Source organism: Hibiscus syriacus, unplaced genomic scaffold (assembly GCF_006381635.1).
Source record: "Hibiscus syriacus cultivar Baekdansim isolate YM2019G1 unplaced genomic scaffold, ASM638163v2 tig00014773_pilon, whole genome shotgun sequence".
NCBI lineage: Eukaryota > Viridiplantae > Streptophyta > Magnoliopsida > Malvales > Malvaceae > Hibiscus > Hibiscus syriacus.
The window spans coordinates 119,732-143,868 of NW_024062337.1; the positions used below are offsets into that span (position 1 = coordinate 119,732).

A 24,137-nucleotide genomic window follows, 5' to 3' on the forward strand; every position below is an offset into this window, starting at 1 on the left:
TCCCAATGACAAAAGGGTTAAGACAAGGCTGCAGTCTTTCCCCTCTGTTGTTTAATTTAATTGGTGAACTCCTACATCTAATGTTGATTAAAGCTTCTGATTTGGGACTTTTTCAGTGGATATTGGTAGATCAGTTAATCCTTTCCTTTTGACTCACCTACAGTTCGCTGATGACCTGATTCTATTCTGCCATGACTCTCTTGCTAACATCCAGAATATCAAAAGAGTACTCAGGATTTTTAGTTTAATAACAGGGTTGCATTTAAACCTATCTAAGAGTAAACTGTTTGGTATAAATGTTGAAGTTGCTACCTTAAATGAATGGGCGAATGATATTGGCTGCTCAGTGGGCTGTTTTCCTATGGAATATCTTGACTTACCTATAGGTGCAAAGAAAAACTCTATAGTACTTTGGGAGCCGGTTTTACAAAATTTTAACAATAAGTTAGCTAGTTGGAAGGCTTCTTCACTGTCAATGGAGGCAGATTAGTGCTTATAAAATCGGTATTATCATCGTTACCGATTTTTTTCTTATCCATTTTTAAAACGCCACTCAAAGTAAGGCAGAAAGTTAATACATTGATGGCTAACTTTCTTTGGGGGGAAAGCTCAAACAAAAATCGAATGCACTGGGTTAGTTGGCAGGCAGTTTGTAAACCTTTGGAAGATGGTGGCTTGGGAATTTTGAATTTGAATATCACAAATAGGGCTTTGTTGGGTAAATGGGTGTGGAAATTTGCAAATGAGAAAGATTCACTTTGGAAAAGGATGATATGCAGCAAACACAATGCTAGTACTTTATCTCTGTCAATTAGCAACGTTGTTTCGACTCAAGATTCTTGGATTTGAAAAGGAATTGTGAACAATTATTTGAAAAAAGATGACATTGGAGGATGTTTGAGATCTCATACTAAGACTCAATTGGGAAATGGCAAGTCTATTTCGTTTTGGAATGATGTTTGGGTCAATGACCTACCCTTGAAGAATCAATTTCCCAGGATATTTGCATTATCAAATAACAAAAGGGGTAAGGTGGCAGATTTTGGTTGCTTTGATGTAAATGGATGGGTGTGGAATGTTCAAACAAGAAGAAACTTAGCGAAATACCTATAAGGAGCATATGAAGAAATTAGTTCATGAATATTAATGATGGCAAAGGAAAAAGGAGAAGGGAAAGAAAAATACTATCTCCAAACTTCAGAAACTAGAACTCTAAAATGCCTTTAAGCACCAACAACAACAATACCAGTGTGCACCAAGATAAGTATGTTAAAAAGAGAGAAAGGTGTCATCTTTAAGTAAACAGGTCTATTTATGTCGGTTGAAACTTCAAATACAACTTGTTAACCAAGTTAATATTAAGAAAATTAGTGCTTTAATCTCAAGAAAGAATACCAAGTGTAAATTCATGTATGTACGTGCCAAGTCAAAAGCAAATCATCTACAATGCCTCCTGCCACTTTGTGTTAGGCACCTTCCATCAAACAAACACCTTTTCTGACCCAGCAAACTCTTTTTTTTTACAGTAAAAGGGTTAAAATATCCCTCTAACTTAACTCTTTTTTTTTACAGCAAACACCTTTTCTACTAGTAGTGAAAAAATAAAAATGTTAAATCTCCTGAATAATAAACAAAATATTCATGATAAACTTTAATAGATATATTTAAAACTAAAAAGAAATCCAATTAGCGTAAGTAACAAACACAAGACATAAAAAGAACCTAAAAGCAAACCAAAAACGAAAAAAAGTAGTGTTCTTAATCCAAACTAAGCCACTTAGTCATGTTTGAAAGGACCAAGCTGAATTAATGTCACAACTCGCATATCAAACTTAATAACTACACTTAACATTACCATCACACTTAGATTCAACCCCGCACTGAAAAAAGAATTATATACTCAACAAAATAGAATAGAACATGTTTGAAAGGAAGTGGGACTGAATTCAGCAAAACAACACAAATATGGAACTCTCCTTCTCAGTTAAAAGACCCTTGTATAACATATTAGAGATTGATCGATCAAGTAAATCAAACTTCAAATCAAAATATATATACAGAGAGATATAGAAAGAGAGAGAAAAATAAAGCACATTTGAAACCATAATATCTGGAAACAAAACAAAAAAGGGACTTTTTTGCCAGGCAATTGCTTTCCATCCTTGATATAGAATTCACGAATATCAACCCAAATTTTACCATTCCAGTTCCTTACTGAAACTCTTCTATTCTTGGATATCCGCATCCCAAAAGGGGGGGAAATCCGCAGTTTATTGGCTTCGTACAATGTAAAATGCTAAAGGAAAAAACCCTATACACAAAACCCTAGAGTCGCATATGTAGGATAAATAAAACCATCAAATATATAAGAAATAGGGAGAAATAGCGAGCGAATGTAGAGAGCGACCTCGCAGACAACGATGCCGTCGGAGTCATCAGAATCGTCGGCGGCGGCGGAAGAAAACTTCGAGGTTTTACTTGGGTGACGCGTGGACATCATTCTCCTCGGAAGGTTGATCCTCTCCGTCCTTTCTCTTACCCTAAACTACATTCTCTCTAATCCGCTTTCTTATTCGCAAATTGAAAGCTTCTTCAGCTCTTTGATTATTAAATTGCTTTTAAAAACTTGCAAAAGTATGCTAAGCTATCCTTAATCTTAGGAGAAAGCAAAATATGAGATTAAATTATTTATAGTTATAATTATTATTTTATAAAAAAATATTTTAATGATAATTTTTAAAGCTAATGATGAAAATTTTAAATAATTTGAAATATATAGAAATGTATGAATTATTATAAATGAAGATTTGAATATATATAATTTTTTACACGAATCAAACAACTTTAACTTAAAATAAACGATTATTGTCCTTGTAAGTCTTGACACGTCAACACGTCAACGAATTATAGCATTTGAGCGCTCAATCAAATGATTAAAAAATTTTATAATAGATACTCCCACTTATAATCAATTAGATTAATCATATATATATATATATATATATTTGAATTTTATTGTCATATATTTTATCTATATCTATATCTATATGATTATATGATCAAATGAGTTTGAACATGAAATATATCGAAAAATCTAGATCGTTTAAACATGTAAAGATAAAAAAAATCCAAATATGAAAGCAAAATTAGACAATTAATCAGAAGGAATAATTTATTTGCCGTTGTGCTCGTAAATTCATCATACCCACGTGACAAGTTTTATAAAATACATAAAAAAATCAAAACTCATCATATGATATGGGACAAAATTGTATATAACTCATCATTCTCATATAACGAGTTCGAATTTATTTTATGAAACTCATCATACTCGCATGACAAATTTCACGTGCCCCGTAATATTTGCTGTAGATCCCAAAATAATTTTTGAGTTGACCTATTGGGCCAAATAATTAATCCGCTTGGATTATTGGCCCAATTTTACCTAATCTAATAGAGCTACTTAAAAAATTAAAATTTTAAAGAGCTCAAAAGAAAAAAGCTCAAACCTAATAAAACTTGAAGCTGATTAGATCATATCGAGACCTGTGAAATCCAAGTAATTTCATCGTACCTAATGATTAGATGGTTAGAATATTAATGGCACAACGACTTGTGTAACACTGAACTACACTTGAGCCAATATTCAATGCTTGATCCGAGGGGAAAACTAAATCCTTCCATAAGTGCCCAAAACAGGCAACTAAAAAAATTATACTACTTCAGGGTTAAAGAAATAATCTACCAATTCAAGAACCCATCCTCTAAAATGTCGATCAAATCCCCTTTTCTCCAAAAGACATCAACATGCTTTCTGCACTCTTCTCTATCACAAAAACTCTCAAATTCAGCTGCATCAATGCTGCACCGTATCTTCTCCCTCCGTCGTCAAACGACAGCAAAAAACGCAACTTCACAATCTGTAATTCTAAAATTCAGTTGATTCCCTAAAATTATACATGCAAATTAGAAAGTTTACAACGCCTCACTCTACAAGTTGTCAATTTCAAGTTGATAATAGAGTCGATGAGGATGATATCCGCAGCTTTTGTTCTGTGGTTTGGGGTTTTTTTTTGGGGGGGGGGGAGGAGGGAAGCCAATTCCTAGCTCGCTGCATCTGGCTGTCCAATAACCTTCTTGTTAGATTTGCGAGATTCCTTCTCCTGTTTCGTCGATAATTTCTTCTCTCTATTCTTCGACTTCTCCTTCTGCTTCATTTGCTCTTTCAGAGATGGGGTTGCCATTTTCTCAATCTTCTCTTCAGAAATGTCCAAGCCGGAATTTGGTTGCACACTGGTAATTTCACGAGGTGCAGCAAGGTGCTGATCCAGGGTTTCTTTACAGGAAGTCGTCCTACAAGGCAAAGCTAAAATGTGACTACTAGAAGCAGATTCCTGATTCTCTTGCACAGCCTGCAATTCAGAAACTGAACAAGCTTCTCCTTCAACACTACCCTCCATTTTCTGTGCCGACTTCTTTCTCCTGATCTCTCTAACCTTAATAATAAACATGCCCACACATTTGTCGAAATTTTCAGTTTAAGAATAAAAGGAAATACATTCTATGTTACTAACTAGTAACAAGACAAATATGCCAGCATATGTCGCTGTTGGAAATGAAAATGCAGCAAACCAAATTTAAGTAGACCGACACATCTTCCAGAGTATATAAATTCTCTACAAGATGTTAATTATACACTACAATCTATGGTAGTAACTAGTAACAAGATTCAAATCTGCCAGTATAAGCAAAAGGCTGAAGTAACTAACAATTCAGCAAATCACGTCTTAAATAGAAATCATGACTCTAGTGATTATAAAAAATCTCTCTACAGGATGTTGATTATACACTTCAATGGCATCCGTGCAGTACAGCATTTTGTCCAACACCAATGTACGAGAAAATGACACGTTCTGTTCATTGAACCAGAGCCAAGGTTCAGAGCACTAAATCGATACCTAAAATCCAATGAATGCACGTATTTCACAGTGCTCCATTGTCAATTTCATGCAAGTATTACAAATTTTATTTATATCTATTAACTAGAGGAATATCTTTTAATTTTTGTTGTTTCAAGGTTCCATTAGGAAGAGAGAGCATCAATCCTCTTAAAGATTTGCCAATAGGCCATTGGAGTCCGACTTGAACATAAAACCATAAGAAATTCAGGTTGGATAAATGCTTAACATGATAGCAAAGCCAAGTGTAATCTATTAATTCAGCCTATTACACCATGCGAGGTTGACCATTTGTGGGTCTAAACAAGGGGTGATTGTTAAATGAGGGATATTTTTAAATAGTGCTATCCCCCATTCGCTAAAACCTGAATTTCTTATGGTTTTATGTTCAAGTCAGACTCCAATTGGCAATTGATTTTAGCCATATCCTTTAACAAGGATGACCCAACTAAACTTTGGAATTCCTAAAATTGCATCCTAAATGTCTATTGCGCTGCTTCTCCATAACAAGATACAGTTGTTGCCATAGGCCAGGGGTACTGAACGAAAACAAGCAACTAGACATCAGTCTAGGTATAGTCTCCTAAGAAACTAAGAAATATTTAATAGATATAAATTCAAAAATTAAATATTTATGAAGGCCCACTTCACTTTTGCACGATTAACTGCTGCCTGGTGACTAGGAAACACTGATTAGAACTCGATTGCAGGTTGCAGTCTTTATCATTCACAATTTTAGCTAAAAGGTCGATACGTCCTTTCTACTAACAAGAAATATGAAAATATTAGCATAAATGACTTTCGATGATATGAAGTACCTATAACCACAGTCCAGACCGGGTAACAAGAAATTATTATCATAAGGGATATGACCTGTCCCAGTTTATTATATCCCTTTCATATCAATCTTCATCGAAGATCGAAACTTGCAAATATAAATTATCCAAATTCAGTCCTTCGACAGCCTACCACGTCAAGACATAGGCCTCCATTCATTAAAACAGAACACTTTACATCCGGTATCTATTATTCTACTTATTTATTCCTTTTGGTTTTGAACTAAAAAAACTAAATTAATGCATTTGACCATCCTCTCCTCTTGTCAATATCTAATGACACCAATATATAATGCAGAATTGGACTAGAGTTTTATAATAAGCAATAACTACAAAACATGTGCATACCTTATCATTTTCACACAATGCCCTTTTGCGTTCCTTTGCCCTACAAATTGCACTTTTTATCCCATGTTTGTCCATGATTCCGTTTGGCCACAGTTCCGCAAGCTGTATCACCCATATAGAGTATAAATAAAATGACACAATGAAAGAAGAATGCAATTAATAGAAAGGTGTCAGCTAGCTAAGTTGGTAAGCCTTAAAACATAAGTACTAAAGAATTAATATAAAAATAGAAAGCAAGGAAATGAGTGAAATCGTTACAATTTCAGAGGGCAATTTTAATTTGTGGAAAAATTACTAATCGAAGCCATATTCTCCCTAAAAGATATAGGGCATTTTCAATACCTCCATCTCAATAAAAAAAATTTAAATGATTTTGATTATAACTCCCATTAGTTCCTTACTAGACTGGTAATCAACAAAATCGGCAAGTGAACCCTAAATAAATAAAGAAGTGACTTATTACCATTCTAATTACAACTAAAGAAGAAAATGAACAGAACAAATTTAATCATCTAGGCCCATATGGCTTCAATTAAAAGTTCAGATTCACAAATTGCAATTACAGCAATATTTCAAGATAGAAAAGTACTACTGATTTCTTCCGATGTGATGGGACACATACAAAAAAATAATTTATGATCAAATGAAATGTAAAACAGATTAAAACTCCAGGTAGAAGTCAATAGGACAAACAAGTTGAAGACAAACTCCTAAGCGCATAGCATTAGGGCTTCCAATGAATAGAACGTTTGATGATCAGTTCATAAATAGTTCTGTTTATGTTAGTTTATCAAGCTACAGAAAAGACCAACAAAGATGTTGACGTTCGTTTATTAAAGGAACTGAACACGAACAAGATATATTCAGTTCATCTATGTTCACGAGAAATTTCTTTATGGATCACTTAAAGTTTGTTTAATAGACAATTTAAAGCTAGTTTATTGTTTTATTATGGTGTAATTGATAATATTTTTTTGTTTATTTTATTTATTTATCATGTAGTTAGTCAAATTTATGTTTCACTAGTTTATATCTAAATATATATATATATATATGTTTTAACAAGGCCTCCTCTTCTTATCATATATATATTGATTTGTGGTTTTTTATTCATAAATAATTATAATTTATTGTGAACATTTTCAATTATACACTCAGTAATATGTTTTTGTTTAACGTCTGTGAATATGTACATCAAATTAATCTAAATAAATGGACATAAACACAGATAATTTTAACAAACGAACACGAAAACAATTTTGAAATCCTTAATAGACACCAACTGAACAAGAATGTTATGGATGCATTTGTGGACATATCATAGGGGAGACATCGAACACAAGAAGTCAAAGGCACCAAAGATGGAAAGGCAAACAATTCTACTTTAGCAAGTAATTTTATTATAATTCGAAGTCCTCAAAGTTACATATTTTACATGAATAGTTTCCTATGCAACCAGTGTTGTAAAGGGTGCAAGGGGCACCCCCTAGGCACTAGAACCCTTATATTACCTCCGGCACGAGGCACAAAAGAAAGTTCTAGCTCGAGTGAAGTAAACCGCAATATGTATATGCATGAGTTTCTGCATATTTCTCTCTATCTATCTCTATCTTTCTATATATATACACACACATGTGCATACATATAACGTAAGATATATAATAAATTCTAAAGTGAGATTAAAGTGAATCTAGTTTATTTATAAAACCCAGAATTTTTTAACGATCAATATGCTTGATTTCCTTGTGGTTAATGTTTGTTGCTGAATGCCTAGTTGTTGAGAAGTACAGGTTTAATATTCTCTTCTAACCAGTAAAGGTATATCAAATGAAAAAAGTGAAAGTAAAAGAATTAAAGAGAACTTCAAGCAGACGGGCATTTTTATGCCTATCACCTTACTGAAAAGCACAATTAGGCGCACCAGGCATGTGCCTAATCAAATGGGTCTCGTTTGAATGGGTTTGAGACGCTTTTATTGTAGAATGCTTAGGCGTAGACGGACCTAGGTGCACACCTTGACAACAATGTATGTAACCTCTATTTAAGAAGACAATAGGAGTAATAAGAATTTGCCAGAAATTAATTCCAATTACAGAGAGTTATGGGCTGAACTGTTTTTAGGAAAGACAGTTAATTTCGATACTCTATTTAAGGCTTAGGTTGTCATTTTGTTTCTTTCCTTGTTTCTTGATTATACTTTTATTTCAATCGATTTGTTTTCCATTAAAGAATTGGTTTTTTTCTTTAAAGTAACAAGTAACATGTAATAAAACCCTATGCAGAATTTCTATAAAAAGAACCCTAAAGAGATCTGGGTCTCTCTATAATGAGTCCAAAGGCTTTAGTCTCCCTTTGTCGAGCTAAAAGGTCTCTCTCCCTTCATCGCGACGAACAATCAATTACCATAGGTTGTCCCAAGAATCATTATAAATGATTTCGACTTTTCTATCAATCACCTAGTGACTCGATTCTGTTCATGTGTTCTTAACAAGAAAAAATAAATAAAATCAAAACCTAATCCTTAAATAGAGAAACGAAATCAACTAATGGCTTTTCCTAAAATAAGTTCGGCCTGATTTACTAACAGAAAAGAAGGATCATATTTTAACTAACAACAGTAGAGTTGACTTTAGATGGTTTCTTCGATCTTAACTTCTTTAATTGTGGATTGAGATAGAAAAATAAAAGAAACCTCACAATCAGAGAAGCTTGTTGCATTTAGAATCACACTTCTTTATTTAGCCGCTGACATTTTTCATTTTTCCTATCTTTGTCAACTTCTTTACAGTAATTAATTCATTTTCCAATTCATGGAAGCATTTTAAGGATTTTTGTCAATTATAATATCTTTTGCTTTTATAAGAATTACCCATGGTTCACTTGGTCTTCTCATTTCTCAATGAATACTTTATTACTAATCATACAAATAATTAAACCTTTTTGTTTTGTGATTAGTTTCGCATGTTTTGCATATCCCCAATAAAATAAAAGACAATAGCTAACTGGGAATCCATACAATACATAAGAAAGAGAAAACACTATAGAAACCAAAGTATGGAAACTATTTTAATTATATACAATGATAAATACTGAAAAAATTCTTTAGATCAAGAAAATAAGGACAATAAAATTAAACTTTGTTATAAATGAGAAAAGAAAAAAGGAATTTATTTGAATAAAAACATGTATGAGAAAAAATATTAAATCATAATTATTTTTAATTATAAATTGTTTTTCAACATTACATTAATCTTTCTAATGAAACGTTGGCCTCCCTAACCATAAGTCTCAGCACCTTCGAGCCCATCCATGGCCATATCATACGTCCAATTTACAAACTCCTTGAGCATGCCTCTAATGGTCTAACGCTTCCATTATTTTGATTCTTAATGTATTGTTTCACGCAAGTTTCTTTTTGTACTTCTAGGATATTTGAGCCACTCACATTACTTGAAAGATAGTATGAACCTTAAATACAGCTTGGCTTCATATGAGTATTCTACGACAATCCATAGTTCTTCAAATGGGAAACTAAATCTAACCATTTAACTACTTTGACTGACATCACCTTTTACGTTTAAAACAAATAGTCATCCATTCCTAACCTATTCTCTAAGTAGTTAAAAATTTGACAGCTCAAAGAACAAAAACTGTTGAACTGAAGGGGATGGAAGATGACACCCAAGTCAAACGGCTTGAGACCAATGTTCCATACATTAGGTCAAATATTGATAATGCAACACCTCATGCTTGCAATTCATTATCAGTAAAGAATAAGCCAATGTCTATGAAAATATCAAGGCAGTTCCTTAACAGAAGAAAAACAAATAAATTGGAACAAGCAAATGGAAACAAAATTTCATAGGAGCAATGAATACCTCAACATATAGTTTTCTGATTTGCGGGCCTTTGTCTTCATCCATCCCCTACAACCATTAATAATGTAAAGAAGTTATAACTTAATAAAGCTATTTATAATAAGGAGAACAAGAATAGTTGGTTGATAAAAGCACCTGAATGTACAAATCATAAAGATCACAGATTTTATCCTCCATGATGTTATCCATGCAGTGTTTTTGTTTAAGGACAACTTTCTCTTCAGAACCAAGCACTTCCTGTCTACTGCCAGTTGCTACATCTCCTAGCTTAGATACCTGGACATCTATGCATGTTAATAAGGCAAATGACTAAAACTATTATCATTCAATTTCCACTGAATAAGCAAATATGCCAAATAATATATTGTGGGATAAGAATGTATTTCTAACATATGTGATAAGACAACAATTTGCTGCCATAAATGTTTGTATCACATTATTCTCAGAGCATATAATGGAGGACAAAGTTTCCACATATATTTTGCTATAAGTGCTTTCTTTTGTGAGAAAGAAAGTTGCATGATGCCAGTCATCAAAGGGATAGTATCCATAACTTTCAATTTAATAGAGCATCAATTATGATAGCAAGAGACCAAAATTTTTTCAAACAGCAACGTGGAACCAAGGCATCAAAGAGAGAACAGCTTCTTGTGAAAGAAATTAAGAACCTACAACCACAAAGCATCCAAAACTATGTTGCAATCGTTCAAAGTGATTTTCGAGGAAACCTGCAATTTGATCATTTCAGTGACCTCCAATTTGATCTGTTGAAATCTATCAGCATTTTCTTGTTTTGCTGAGAGTTCCATTAAAATCATTTCTTTTAAGTTCCTCTGAATCCAAACAATCAATTGGGGAAGGGTAAGAAAGAAGGTTAGCAAGCAAGTACATGATCAAAACACAATAAGTTATGAATTTAGTTAGAAAATTCAACCATCTAACAGAAGGAGAATGCATTCATACCTAAAACCGTGCAGTATAAGGCTTTTATAATTGAAAAAAGTAACTGATATAATTCTTTATTATAGTGATATAAAGATCAAACATTAGTGATCTTCACAATACTCTACATGCAAGTTCTCCCACATCCATCACCGGCACGGATTTATAAGCGGCAATATTAGACTTTTCTAGTTCTCGAAATGACAAGCTAACATATCATATTTCTTCATTGAAGAAAACAAAAGAGAAGCTACAACACAGGAAAAGGATACAATATGCAGGTACAGACAAGATCGCATGACAATGAATGTGTACTGTGTCATGCCTACAAAAGAGAACTACATTCATTTCATTTATAGCTTGGATTTACGCAATAAAAACTCTTTATTTCAATACTCCAGAAGAAGCTAGTAGGGGCTCTAATTTCATATGCAAATCTGTTTATTTACCATGAGATCTATATCAAACCCCTCAAAATAGAAATAGAGGCATAAACCTAACAATGAATGTGTTCTGTATCAAGCCTACAAAGAGAACTCCATGCATCTCATTTATAGCTTGGATATAAGCAATAAAAACTATTTGTTTCAAGACTCCAGAAGATTCTACTAGGGACTCTACTGTCATATTCGAATCTATTTATTTACCATGAGTTCTATAACAAGTCCATCAAAATTTTTTTTTTGATAAGAATGACAGGCCTCCTTAAAAACCTCCTTCTTGATCAAAGAAGGAGGAAAAGAGTGCCTTAGAAACTTTATTACTCCTCCGAAATTACATAAGATTTAACGTAGACACCATACTGAAAAAACACAACAGACTAAGCTACTCAACATAACCGAAAACCTAAACTCAAACGATAAAACGCACTGGAAACGACTAAACATCAACCAATTCCCATCTTTGCTAAACTATCAGCCTCCCCATTACACACCCTTGGAATCAGTCTAATAGAGTGCACCCTGTCCGTGATAAAAGATGAAATCTCTTTAACTAATGGGAGGATAAAAACTGGGGCCATAGCTGGTGTATGGACCCAAGTCCATCAAAATAGAAATAGATATGTTCACACATGTACAAATTTTCTTTTGTTTGATACCATTACCATGGAAATATGTGCATCCGGGTTGAATATAAATCAAATAATCTAGCCCAAAGCTTTATAGGCCAAAGGCAACAAAACAAATAGTACTTGGTAAATTCTGAACTTTCCAAATAAAGCCCAATTACTCAAGCCTGGTGTTCAACCCTATTACCTAGTTTCCCTCATTTTCAGCAATGCAGTATCCAGTAGCAGCCTCAAACCCTAGTACTTACTATTGCATTATCTTTCCACTCTCTTGTATCATATTATTGGATACTTCATTTCAGCATAGCATATTTCCAAGATGCAATGATACCAGAAACAGATGTGAGAGGGAGGGAGCAGCGTCCATGCCTCGTAAAAAAGAACTCAACTAATGCATGCCTTCTGTGCCTTTTAGATTTTGCCTTTCAAGGCAAACACTTATCAGAAAAAAGCAAGCTGCCCCAGAAAAGGCCTCTATTCTAGAGGAGTTTAAATTGCCTTTCCTAGATTGCACTGCATCTTAAAACCTAGGCTTATGGTTCAACTTCACAACTAAATTGAAATTAATTGCTCATGTACGGAATAAATAATTTGAGGTAGCAAGAAATTTAATGAAAAATATAGTACTAAATGATAATGCATATGCGCTAAACACAAATAATGAAATACATTTATACATAAAATAGGTATATATAATCGCTAATTTAAAAAGAAAAAGGGAAAATGAAAGAAATTACACCCATCCCAGTTATGCTTACATGGTCTCAAGTAACTCCAATGTGATTAAACAACAATGTTATGCACTACGCTAATTAAGTTTACTGTCCACATTTCGATGCACTGGGCTCCCGTACACAAATTATAGGTCTATGTGACTGAGCTCATACCTTCAATGTTCTCAATTGCATTGAATGCCCAAGAATATTCATAAGCATGTTGATTAACTCCTTGGATATTTTCCCTTGGCTTGAGTGCTGAAATTAGTATAGAAGAGGGTTTAGAAACTAATCATAACTTTTAACTGAAATTGAAACCCTTACCCCCCCCCCCTCTTTTCTCTCTCTCCAAAATGAGAAAAAATAGAGCTACAGAATAATTGAACAGACTATATTATTCTTACTGCTAGTCTGGCAACTTTAGCAAGCTTCTGCTTAACTTCACATGGCAACCTTCTTTCGATAGCAGCAGATGAAGCATCGATATCCTGAACTTCCATAGTTGACAGTCTTGCTGTTACGAATAATGAGCAGACACCCGCCGGTTAAAGAGAACAAAACTTAAACTTCCTCATAAGAAAGATATTAAACATACTAAGATAACCACACAACTCACATTCTGCAACAACTTTCTCCAACTCTCTCATGGCCTTTTCAAGCATAGTTCCTTTTGGCCTCAAATTAGAAACATCCTTCAACTACAGATAGGAGAAATTTTGAACATAAGATCACCTAATTAGACAAGCTCATGCAAATCATTATGCAGCCATGAAATAGCAAAGACGAAAAGAACAATTGCTAGGATAAGAAGTAAAATGTACCAGCCCTTATATATTATAAAAATAACAGTCAAGGGCATCTTAGCTCTCTAAGGTCCTCAATTAACGTTCAAAAGTTTATTGGCATTCTTTCTCAGCTCAACTATAAATAATAATAATAATAATAATAACAAATTGGTCCCTAGAAGGCAACAATGTTGTACCCTTTCATGTATAAAATCAAGGTAGAGTTGCTTAACTGTTTTTCGAAGTCAAAAGTCATCTATCCATGGGTTCCACCAAATGTTTGAGCCAATTCAAACCAAAACATTATTATTTAGGTTACTACAAAGTTCATGCATGCGAAAATTTCTCTTTAATTAAAGAGCTAATGCTTAGGTTTCCTATTCTTGTTTACAAGAACAATTAAAGGAATAAAAGAAACTTGGAACCACTCAGAAAACATGAGCTTGATACATATTAATTGTTACCTTGTCTAACTTCAAATGCTTACATTTTCCCCATCAACAATTAGAAGAAAGAAAATCGATATCAATTGTGTATGAGCTATTTTCCATCATTATTATTTTTTACTTTATTTTTCCATAAGCCATGTGACTAATGTAACCACATTTATTTTAGCCAGTCGTTAGAAAAATTCCATATCATAGATGTTTGAATTTATCCACAGATGTGACTTTAAAATCAAAAGAAGAGACAATGAATTATCAACATTTCTAAGTTTGTAAGTTAATCTACACACGTCCTACTCAGGCTTGACTTGCTAGCTGCTAATGGTCAATTGAACTTCTATCAAGTCAGAAAGGTTTTGAGCTTGCTAAGACTTAATTTGAGCAGCTAGATAGCCCACTCAAGAAGCTGACTTTTACCAACTTATTTTTAAATCGATCTATAATTTTACACAGATATTGGCTCAAAACTTGAATCTTGTGATTGAACCTGATACAGAAAAAATTTCAGTCAATATTCATTTAATCAAGGTGAGACAGAATCTCCTCTAGTAAAGTACGACTATAAAGAATGGAATTCAACCACCAACTCACTAAGTCAAGTTGCTCAATCAAAAAAGCTTACCCAACAATGCAATATCACAGGTGAGTTCAATTTTATTTAGCAAGAGAAAAGGAGCTTGGAATGTTCTTAATCACTGGCAACAACTGAGCACCAGTTCTCTCAGCAGTTGCATCAACACTAAGACAGTGCAAAAGCCACCCACTATTACAGGCTATGGTAGGATATAGTACATCAATCTTTAGACAAAGTAGCTCAACTAATCATGGAATAAGACTAAGGATTCTAACCATGAAATGTAGCTAATTATAATAATTTAATTTCAAAATCTAAAGACAGGCATTTCACATGCAGAAATGTCCTATTGTCCTGACAAATGAATTACACATACTCAAGAAATGTGACAAGTGACAAAAAAGACCAACTCCTATATATTCTTGATGAAAATTCGGAGATACTGTTGCTTACCTCTGATTGCACTGGATAAACAGGAAGATTAAGATCAGGCAGTTCACCACATGTTGCCCGCTTCTTCCTCTTCTCTACTTCAGTGGAAATTCCTTCCTCATTGTTTTCAGTCATCAATTTTCTCACTGGGGACTTATGTTTTTTACAAAACCTTTTTTCCAGATGTTTCTGATATGTTGCTAAAGAGTTTGTATTATTTCCTAAATCACTAGAGTGGATGCTTATACTTCTATACTTATCAGAATCCTTTGAATTTGATGGAGTTATGGAAGCATCTTTATTTGAGACTTCTGTATATGAAGAATGCTCAGACTTAGTACCAATGTTAGCAAGTTTGCTAGTAGATCTTACAGAACTAAACAGATCATGAAATCTCCGATTAGGTTCACCGGTAGCAGCTGAGATCTGCAAGAGGGCAGAAGATTGTTCTTCAAGCACTGCATTTGTTGCCGCACAATTCAGCCTTCCCTGTTCCACTTTTACATGTTTACTAAGTACAAGATCATCAACTTTATCTCCCCGAACTTCAGCCATATCTTTCTCCGTTTTCTGATGGTTGAGTCACTGACAGAACAGTTTCATTTCTGCACCAAATAATATATCATCAAAAGGAGTCAAATCAACAATAAGATTAGAAATTATTTTCTAAAACAAAGTATGACATGAATAAATATTAGAATAAAAAAAAGTATCCATCATGAATCTGTAATTATATGCTAAAAGTAAAACTCTCTTCACCCAAATAAAACTTGTGACATCTTGATTTTTGGTGGTCCAAATTTCTTAACCCCGACTTTCTATTAGTTTAAACCCATTACTGGTAAAAAAAAAATTGAAACACACACACACACACACATATATATATATATATTACAAACTTTGAATGAAGTAGCTTTAAAATATATTTTTTATAAAATTTAATTAAAAATTAAAATAATAGAAGTCAAAGTTTAAAAAATTAGAGCAAAAAAATGTACTTTGTCAATTTAACTAGGGCAAAAGGGGTAGCTCATATTGAAAAAAAAACCCAAAGTTGTGATTTAAATGGCTTCATGGTTTAGGTTTCAAAAATAAAGACAAAATTGTAATCCTAGAAAGAAAACATTGTAAGTAGTTAAGGAAAACCAATAACTACATATTATTCCGTTTTAAAGATTTTGGACTGATTAATAAAGAAACTTTCAGAATTGGTATATCATTTATCAACTATGATCTAAGGTTAGAAAATCCAAAAAGAAAATATCATTTTTTTCTTGAATCATACCAACAATGAGGATATGAAAAGCATAGAAAGAAGAATGGCTTAAATAGGGAAAAAGACTCACGTCCGTTCCAATTTATTGGAGTTTACAAGTAATCCATTCTGTTTACTTGCTGACTTGTCCTCATGAAAACACTCATCCTGCATGCATAACAATGGACAAATGAACAATTTCAGAGATCATTAAATTGATGAAATCCAACAGAATGCAGAGGTTAAGGAAAAAGGGTCATGCATAGATCCACGCTTATCACATTTATAGCTATAATTGGCTAACCTAGCTCTACCCTTTTTGGCTTCCTGAAGTTTATAAACATCAAGAGAACCATTAGTGGTTGAATTGTGTCAAGAAAGCAGTCATTATGTTCAAATTTTAACATTTAAGTGGGTTCGTTGGCAGCAAATTTAAAAATGAAACAGAATCTTCAAAAGAATGCTACCACATTGCCCATCCAAAATTATAAAACCACAAATGAAAACTTTGTAAAGCATGCCTGGTCCATCTATTGAACAATTTTAATTTAAGAAATCACAACGAATACCACAAAGACCAATTCAGGAAAGCAAATTACATTTACAGCTTGAATTTAATAAGAGAGGCCCAGGCAGAGAGAACATTCTAGATCTTAAAGCTGATTGTAATTCAACATTAAGGTACCAAAGACCTCTTATAGTGTTATGTGGCAATAATATTTTGGGCAAAGGAAACCAAAATAGGTATTCTGTTCACATAAGTTACAAGCACAAGTAACGAAGACCCAATTAAATTTACAAGAAAAAGAAAATACAATCAGAATTAATAATCGCATTCTATTCCTGCAAAGTTAAATTCGCTAAAGGGGGAAAAAAGTCCCAAACTACAACCCTAGAAAACAAAGATATAGAAGTAAAAGCAAGCAATTTAGTGAAAAAATGGCTTGGACCGAAAACTCTCACCAGAGAATTCTCAATGTTTCGGGCAGTCAAAGGCGGGGAAGTGCTGTGAGCGTCTTTGATCAACCTCTTCCAAGAAACTATCGTGGTCTCACCAGGCCTGAGGTCGATGGTGAATCTTTGTCGCTTAGCAGACAACCATGATGGTGAACCATCTGAAACCCTCGTAGAGGTTTCCTCACCAACACCAATGCTTTTATCACCTTCCCCCATGGGATCAACTCTTGAAAGTTCTTGATCCCTATAGCATTCGGGCAGAAGAATATGCAGCCATCGATAACCAAAGTGATCTTAGTCGAGGCAGAGAGGGTTTAAGCTGTTGAAATTTTATTCGGAGAAACCCATTGAATTTGATTTGAATCTTGAATGATCTGGGTCTCCGGTCAAATGTTTAGCCCTTACTATATAATTCCCTCTGCATCTAGGTTTTGATTTGATGTAATGTTATGGATTTTCTTCAATTTAGATTCAAATCGAGTTAAAATCATTGAAAAGTAAAGTTAGATCAAATTGAATTTATGTTCGAGTATGTGATTTGATATGGGATAATATTAAAATTTATATATATATATATATATATATATATATATATATATGATTATTTCTCTATTTTTTTAAATAAAAATTAAAAAAATTTATATAAGGTCAAGTTGTATAAAAGATATTTTTACCTTTAAAAATCAAAGTGAATAAAATCTCTCTAAATTCGGATCAAATCGAGTGAAAAGAATATATTACTTTAATCAGAGTTGAATTAGTCAAAAGCTCGACCTAACTTGATCAACTATCATCTCTATATATAATTAAAGAAATTAACAATTCTTTTGTTATCCTTTGAAGTATCGAATTCGAGTACATAATATAATAGAGATATAAACGTTCGTTATCGAGAGCCTTTAAGCATATATTAACTTGTGAGTTATAAATTTAGAATGTCAACAAAGTGTGAGTTATAAATTTTGGGGTTTAATAATCAACGACGGTCCATATTGATCGATAATGATCGACAATAACGATGTGAGCGACGACGGCAACAACAAACTTTAGTTGAATTTAATAATCAAATTAATGTTTTATCTAAAGTTTAAAAATTAAAATAATATTTTATCTAAACTTCAATGTCTAACAAATATTCTATCAAAGTTCAACAATAAAATTTGTAAAACTGACCTCTTTCGATGAATGAAACATGTCATCAAATTAATTGGAGATAACAGTTTAGTAATCAAAATGTAACATCATTAACCCATAAACGTATTTAATTACAAATTAAAGATGTTACAGTAACTTGTAAACACTTACTAAACAAAAATTGGATAAAAATTTAAACCTTTTTTAAACTTATTCATAAATACCTTTTTTTCGTATAATTTATTAATTGCTTAATATAAAATTTAATACGTTGATCTTAAAATCAAATCTGATTTAAGGCACTAACTTGGCAGTTTATTACTAATTCATATTTAAAACAAAACTACCTAAATTGTCTTCTTAAAATTTCATTTTAATAACGATATAACTATAATTTAATAATTACTATTCATGCAAAATATTAGTAATATTTAATAACATGCACACTACTTATACTAATTTATATAATACAACTCGACTTATAAAATTAATATATCAGAGCAATAAACATATATTTAATATACATGTCAACTAGATAAGTCAAAACGGTAAATATCGTACTAATGCTAGAATAGATGTGATCTGCAAAAATGCATGTTATGCTCCCTAATCCACTTATTGATCTTTTCGTTTACCTACGCATGAAAATATTCATACGCTAAGTAACAATTTAGTGATGCATTTTTTATAATAAATAAATCATATCGACATAAAAATAAATAAACATTTCTTATATAAAATGTCTTATAAAAATATAAGAACATATAATAGACCAAATAATTCTTTATTTCATCAAAAACCTGAAAATATTATTTAAGAACACCCATATTTGTATTCACATAAAAAAATTCAAAAAAAGATTTACTTTCAATGAATCAATCATTCATATATATATTTCAGAACATTTAACAGATAGCCCAATGTACACAACTGAAAATATTATGTACACGAGTCAGAACGGGTGTGTGCATAATATGCAATCGTAACTGCCAGAACAGAACGCACAAATAGTGCAAAATATATGTACACTAAGATACAAGAACGCACTTATAGTGCAAAATACAAAATCACTCAATCTCATGACATGTCAATCGTACCACTAACTCTCAATGCACATACAATGGGCTTCATATTCATACTAGATTTCAATTGAAATTCAAAGATAACCATAACATAAATTAAAGCGATTTGACAGTTCATACCCGAAATCATTTTTAAATTAATTTAGAAAATATTATAAAATAAATACATTATAATAAAATTCATATTTGATTCACTTCAAAATATTAAAATAAATATAAGTATGTAGTCACTTTATTAGCCTCACTACCAAACCTTTTACGAAGATATTTTTTTTTTTTTGCTTTGGTCAAAAGATTTATCAAAATCTAGACAACATCAAATAAACATCATGCAAACCATATGTTTGTATTAAACTAACGTAATCAAAATCTAATAATAACTTCAACATTTCCAAAATGACTCCTCAATTCCATAAATATTTATATTTCTCGCCAAGTCACTCAATTTCATAAATCATACAATTTAGTCACCATTTATGAATTCTTTTAGAATTCATACCAACTTTAATTTCACCAAATTAATTTGTTAAGTCTCCAAAAATTGTCATTTATCACAATAATCAACTTAACTTTTCAATATTTCACTTTTAACCACTAATCAACCTTTCTTTAAAATCAAACCCCGTATTTTCAAAGTTGCTCAAACTAGTCCCTTAACATTTTTTTAATCCATTTCAATCATTATTTCCTACCACTTTCATATTGTTTCCAAACTAATACTTCAACATTACACTTTTGCAAAGTTTCACCATGAACTTTACCAAGCCTTTCAATTAGTCTTCAATCTATTCCAAATCTTCCATATCGAACCAAAATCAACATTCTATTATTCAAACCAAAAATTCCTGCACAATACAGTAATTTCCAACAACTGCATAATTATACTTTAATTTCTCAAGTCTTGCAAAATAGCCCCTAACAATCTCCAACTTGTTTTCAAGCTTGATTCATCAAGCAAAATTCATTTCCTATCAATTCCAACCATTTTCAATCAATTACATACCAAGACAATCAAATTCAACATTTTCCATAAAACCCCATCATAACCGAATTTCATATTTAGTCCCTTTATTGGTTTCCAATCACTTTTCAAGCTTAATTATAACTCTACAACACTTCTACAATCAAAACCAAACCTAATTTCATTGAATTCTCAACTCCCTTTCATCCAGCATAAATATCCATTTTCACATTTCAACATGAAACAATTCAATACTTATACCAATTTGTAGAGAATTTAGTGTAGGTGATTTTCTTATTTCACAATTTAGTCCCAAAACTCACTAAAATGGACTAAAAATGAAAAAAAAACTTGCTAACCTTCTATGGAAGTTTCGTCCAGCTATTGGAGAAGAAAGAATTCAAGAAATTTCTTATAAAATATCTCTTTATTCTCACTTTAAAAACCCTTTAAAATGAATTAAAAATTCATTTTAACTCAAAAGTCAAAATTGTCATTAATGAATCCTAATAATTTCATCCAGGCCATCATTTTATCTCCAACTTAATAACCTTAAATAAATATAAAAATCCTATTTATCAATTTCTCTCTTTACCCTTTCAGTTTTTTAAAAATTCAATTTAGTCACTAAATTGCATTATTCCACTTTAACATGCAAATTCCACCAAATTCCACTAATTCACATCAAATTCCACTAATTAAAAATATCAATATAATTTTTATATCCCCAAACTACCTTCCTTAAAATTTTTGTAAAATTTTGATTCGATCTGATTATTCGAATCCTTATCATACTTTACTACTTTATAGCTTTTAATACAAATCCTGAATCAAAATTTTGATTTCCACGAAAATGTCAATTTCGGAATAAATTATTCATTTACGGGCCAAAATATATAACTTCCAAAAATTACATTGTTATCCCTACACTTCTACATAGTTCATACTTTAACCATTAAACTTTCAAAAATTACATTTTGGTCACTAGCCAAAATTTGAGGTATTACAAAAAAATGTAACAATCAATAGCATAAAATATCAAAATTTATTAAATTGACAACGCAAGTGTTCAAAACATACTTTTTTACATTTAATGGATAAAATTATACAAATATAAAAAGAAAGCGATCCATCCAATAATTTACCTAATTCTAAGTCTAACCTATGAATTTTTGTGAAAACATAGCCATGGTCATAAAACCCTAACTTTTCCCTAAGTCACAAAGGAAAGAACATTTGCAACGGGAGTGACAATGTCCACAGCAGAGGCGATAGAGAAAGCAATGAATACTTTACTCAAATAGAGAGATTCTCAGTCTCATTTGCAAAAAACCAAACTTCTCGAGGAGGATGAGTCACTTAAAGTTTTTTGAAAAAAATTGGTTCGTTTAACGGTTAAATGAAAAAAAATCGTTTAATGAAATTTGGGTAATTTTGATTGATCGTTTAACCGAATTATCCGATTAAACACCCATACTTGCTAAAATATTAGTGATCATTCGTGTAGTTTATCCTTTTTAGTTTTATATATTCACTATATCACGTCAACAAAATTATGTTAAAAGTATAATGACAGTTTACTCTCCATGACCACATATTAATTACATAAAAACAAAAATGACTAAATATTATGTTTTTTGAATTTAGTGAGGGAAAGTGTACAAAACCTAAACGAAAGTGACCAATCATGTAGTTTTACCCAATTGATTATTGTAGTTTAACTTTAAAGGAAGTTGAAGGTTTTTATGTTAGATTTAACGAGTTTAAAATTTTTCAGTGAAACACACTTTAGATTTGTATCTAGAATGTCAAAAAAGTGTGAATTATAAATTTTGGAGTCTAACAATCAACGAGGACCGATGTCAATTGAAAATGATCGATAATAATGATGGTGAGTGATGGCGACAATGATAGGCTTTAGTTGAATTCAATGATCAAATTGATATTTTATCTAAAATTCATGGATCAAAATGATATTTTATATAAAATTCAAGGTCTAATTAGTATTCTATTAAAGTTCAATGATAAAATTAAAGGTTATCCCCTTTTGATTAATGTACCATGTCATAAAATTAACAAGAAATAGAAGTTAAGTAACAAAAATGTAACAATCGATGGCATAAAAATCATAATTTGATAAATCGACAATGCAAGTGATCAAAACTTATATTTCTTATATTTTGTGAACAAAAATATACAAATATAAAAGTAAAGTGATCAATCTAATAATTTACTTAATTCTAAGTCTAACCTATAAATTTTCGTGAAAACCTAACAACCCACATAAAACCCTGTCTGTTCACCAAGTCCCAAAGAACAAGAGCGGCATGGCCATAGCAGGGGCGGTAGAGAAAGCAGTGAATGCACTACTCAAATGGAGAGATTTTCAGTCTCATTTGCAAAAACCCAAACTTCTTGAGGAGGATGAGTTGCTATATCTCATCGTCAGCCTCAAGAAAATTCCTCAGAAGCCTCGCGTTAATCCGGTGAAGGTGCCTCTGCCTCACCCCCTCATCGATCCCTCTTCGGGTCCCGCCGAGCTCTGCATGTTCATCGACGACCGGCCCAAGTCAGGCGTCACCAAAGACGCCACCTCCAAGAAAATCAAGGCCGAAAACATACCCGTAACCAAGGTGATCAAGCTGTCGAAGCTCAAGACCGATTATCAGCCCTTCGAGGCCAAAAGGAAACTCTGCGATTCATACGACATGTTTTTCGCTGATCGAAGGATTATCCCCCTTCTGCCTCGGTTATTGGGGAAGCAGTTCTTCAAGAAGAGGAAGATCCCTGTGCCTGTGGACCTCAAGCACAAAACTGGAAGGAACAGATTGAGAAGGCTTGTTCCTCTGCTATGTTGTTCTTGGGTAGTGGGACTTGCTGCGTGGTGAAGGTGGCTAAGCTTTCTCTTGGGAAAAAGGAGATTGCCAAGAACGTGGAAGCTGCTATTAATGGGATTGCAGATGTTGTGCCGAACAAATGGGGAAATATAAGGTCGTTTCACTTGAAGTTGCTTGACAGCTTGGCTCTACCTGTTTACCAGGCTATGCCTGATCTGCGTTTGAAGATTCTCGCTGAACCCGAACACCCTACTTCTTCTAAGGAGGAAAAACAAGAAGTTGAAGAAGAGAAAGAAGATGCTTCTCATCAAAAGAAGAAGAAGAAGAACAAGGGGAGGATACATGAAGTTCAATACATGGATGATCAGGAGAATATTAATGACTCGAATTCCGGGGCTGATATAAAGGATGAAATCACAACCGAAACTATCTCGACCAAGAAAAAGAAGAGTGCTCTGAAAAAGTTAAGTGCTGTTGACACGAAGGTCAAGGATAAGAAAAAGAAGAAAAAGGTAGCTGCTTATTGATTTGTCTTGCTCACCACAACCTAGTAAACTAGGCATTAAGTTGAACTTCACTGCTGCTTGTTGTTGCAGATTAGTAATCATTATTGTTTCTTTTGTTATTGGATTCGGCTTTCAATTGTGGACTGCTCTTTGTCTTCTAATGCTGTATGTTATTTCAGAATGTTGTTTTACTTCTTGAACTCAGACTTTCAGAGAATGATTGCTGTAAGCAGCGTTTAAATACAATTTTTAGATAACTATTAATGGTATTGTAATGTGAAAGAATATACATGTAGAACACAAATATCTCTGTGTATTTGAGCTGTGCTGAGGCTTTGAAAATGAAACTGATGAAGGTGCCTCTAATAGTCTAATTTCGCCTATTGGTTATATGTAGCAAAGGAATCTTATAGATTGCCGT

The 24,137-nt window shown here is 32.6% G+C and overlaps 2 protein-coding genes across 7 annotated transcripts; one reads left to right on the forward strand and one right to left on the reverse strand.

The window, feature by feature from the left end:
* Window positions 1-3,735: 3,735 nt before the first annotated feature.
* LOC120207448 (ubinuclein-1-like) lies at window positions 3,736-17,567 on the reverse strand. Of its 6 annotated transcripts, none has more exons than XM_039206896.1 (12): window positions 17,203-17,563; window positions 16,331-16,407; window positions 15,404-15,589; window positions 15,006-15,337; window positions 13,364-13,445; window positions 13,152-13,261; window positions 12,919-13,005; window positions 10,749-10,853; window positions 10,156-10,296; window positions 10,021-10,068; window positions 6,143-6,244; window positions 3,736-4,487 (listed from the first exon to the last, which is right to left on the reverse strand). In XM_039206896.1, the coding sequence occupies exons 3-12, from the start codon at window positions 15,537-15,539 to the stop codon at window positions 4,104-4,106; spliced, it is 1,527 nt and encodes a 508-aa protein (XP_039062827.1). In that variant the 5' UTR covers window positions 15,540-15,589; window positions 16,331-16,407; window positions 17,203-17,563; the 3' UTR covers window positions 3,736-4,103. The 6 variants fall into 6 exon arrangements, with proteins under 6 accessions (XP_039062827.1, XP_039062829.1, XP_039062825.1 ...); XM_039206894.1 differs by having other exon boundaries at window positions 3,738-4,496; window positions 15,404-15,594; window positions 16,336-16,407; window positions 17,203-17,561; XM_039206893.1 differs by having other exon boundaries at window positions 3,738-4,496; window positions 17,203-17,561.
* Window positions 17,568-22,674: 5,107 nt separating this feature from the next.
* On the forward strand, window positions 22,675-23,873 carry LOC120207449 (putative ribosome biogenesis protein C8F11.04). The gene is given in 2 exon segments (XM_039206900.1): window positions 22,675-23,181; window positions 23,184-23,873. Coding segments are annotated over 2 exon segments (1,035 nt in total). The 5' UTR covers window positions 22,675-22,700; the 3' UTR covers window positions 23,738-23,873.
* The last annotated feature ends 264 nt before the right edge of the window (window positions 23,874-24,137 follow it).